At 39.2% G+C, this 2,152-nt stretch overlaps 1 protein-coding gene across 1 annotated transcript in view; it reads right to left on the reverse strand.

Moving 5' to 3' along the window:
• Positions 1–2,152, reverse strand: part of supt16h (SPT16 homolog, facilitates chromatin remodeling subunit) — a gene marked incomplete in the record, with an annotated part of 26,183 nt that overhangs the window by 21,634 nt on the left and 2,397 nt on the right. The window contains 2 exon segments of the mRNA XM_014021836.1: positions 1,059–1,229; positions 1,391–1,483. Coding sequence (XP_013877290.1) covers positions 1,059–1,229; positions 1,391–1,483 — 264 coding nt within the window.

The raw sequence follows: 2,152 nt of genomic DNA on the forward strand, positions 1-2,152 counted from the left end.
CGTGTCACATTTGTTATCATTCTTATTTTTATCATGTTAATGGAAAAAGAAAAAGGCGGTATCGGCTTCAAGAATCGGCCAAAAAATATCGGCTGCACGTATCGGTTAGACTGATGTTTAAAAAATTGGTATCGGCCTTCAAAAACCTGTATCAGTCGATCTCTAGTGCTGAACAGCTAAAAAAGCTGAAACTAGCTTATAAATAGCTTAAAAGTAGATGAACTAGCTGAAATCAGTTCAAAGAAACAAAACATGTTTGATAAGTTAAACAGTAAAAAGCTGAAAATATCAGAGGTGAGTTTTGCTGAAAAAAAGCTTAAATTAGCTAAAAAGTCGCTAAAAACACAAAAAAACAGCTAAAAGAAGCATAAAGCGCTTAATTATCAGAAAGAAGTATAAAAAGTTAAATTAACAGAAGAATAGCAGAAAAGGTCAGAATGATAGCTAAAAAATTGCCAAAAAATAACTAAAATTAAAGTAATAGAAGCAGAAATTAGCTAAAAAGTAGCTCAAACACAAAAAAACCCATTTAAGAAGCATTAAAAGCTTAAGATAGCAGAAAGCTGCTGAAAGAAGCAAAAGTTTAAATTAACAGAACAGCRGAAAAAGGCCAAAAGAAAGGTTTGCTTTTTATGTTTTGATGTTGAATTCACATTTTTGACGGCAAATTTGGGTGTACTGGTTTTTTTTTCTGTTGGGGGTGAGGCTTATAGTCCGGTGCGGCTTATATGTTAATGTTCGCGGATTTTTTTTAAAATGGCGGGTGCGGCTTATAGTCCGAAAAATACGGTAATCTGAGTCGAAGAGAACCTCAACCTCCCTTTAAGTCCAACTCATAGTGAGAAAGGTTGTAGCTGTTGTGGTTAAACAGAGCCCATAATAAAAGATACATCAATCAGTCCTCAGTATGTGTTGAGGKTGTCTCTCAGATACTAACACACCAAATTAAGCTCAGAAGAGAAGTCATCTGTCCTAAACCTTAACATAAACCCCATCCTCTAAATATCTGTTTCCAGCAGATGATTCAAACCRTCAGATGAGGCTCAGCAGCTCGTTACCTTCTCTCTGGTGAGCAGCGTGATCGGCGGCACACCGTTGGCATTCTCGTTGCCTTTGGTCACAGCCACCTGTCGGAGAAAATCCACTTTCTTCTTGCTGGCGAGGAAGATGATTTTGGTTTCACAGAACACCATGATGGTGTCCGTCAACTCGTAGCCGAACAGCCAGGTCTGAGGAGAGATGCAGCGATTACAAACGACACAGGAGCAACTTTCATGTTTCTCTCTTTAGATCCTGTATGTGTGCACTTTAAACCAACAGTCTTCAACCCGACACCGTGCAGTGAAGGAACGCTGATCGTCCTGTGTGATGTCATCGCGTGTGCACCAACCTGGATGGCCGTGGATTTGGCGTACACGATTTCTTCGTCCACTCCCACGGACACAACGATGGCRTCGACTTTCCCGAACTCATCCTCTCCTTTCTGGAAATCGCACAAAAATCACAGYTTAAAGTCACAAAACAGAGGTGAGCGACATGCAGCCTGACGCGACCAGGTAACGAGGGAAGAACGTCAAAAACAGATGCTAATGCTAACGACGCTACAAACGTGTCAGGGAAAGGAAGACAAAACCCTGAAAGCAGCTCTGAGACAGTGATAATGTGAGCAAATATTAGCTACATGCTAACTGACTTCATGTCTTTATTCTGTTGGCCAACGTTATGACGATTTAATTGTACCGCCACCACTTCCTACTTTTAGTCACTACATGCTTGTATTTTTGTAGGTACAAGAAGAAGCTGTCTGCCATGTGTCCCTTTGCAAATATTTGCTAAAAATGCCTTTTTTGTCTTGGACGGTGGAATCTCATCAGAAACACTGCAGTGGACGACGAGTCATTCACCTGAGACTAAAACAGAAACACCTGAGCATCAGACACAGATACATAATGGTAACTGTGAAGTACAAGATGTATGTACAAAGTGTCAAAGTACCATTAAACCCTCTGTACGCTCACATTGTACCAGGGTTTTTATAGTTAACTAAAACTAACTACATAAAAAAACTGAAATTGAAAAAACATTTTAGTTAACTGAAATAAAAACTGTAATAAAATGAAAAATCGATAACTGAAACTGTTTAATTTTTTTT

Source organism: Austrofundulus limnaeus, unplaced genomic scaffold, assembly GCF_001266775.1.
Source record: "Austrofundulus limnaeus strain Quisiro unplaced genomic scaffold, Austrofundulus_limnaeus-1.0 Scaffold307, whole genome shotgun sequence".
NCBI lineage: Eukaryota > Metazoa > Chordata > Actinopteri > Cyprinodontiformes > Rivulidae > Austrofundulus > Austrofundulus limnaeus.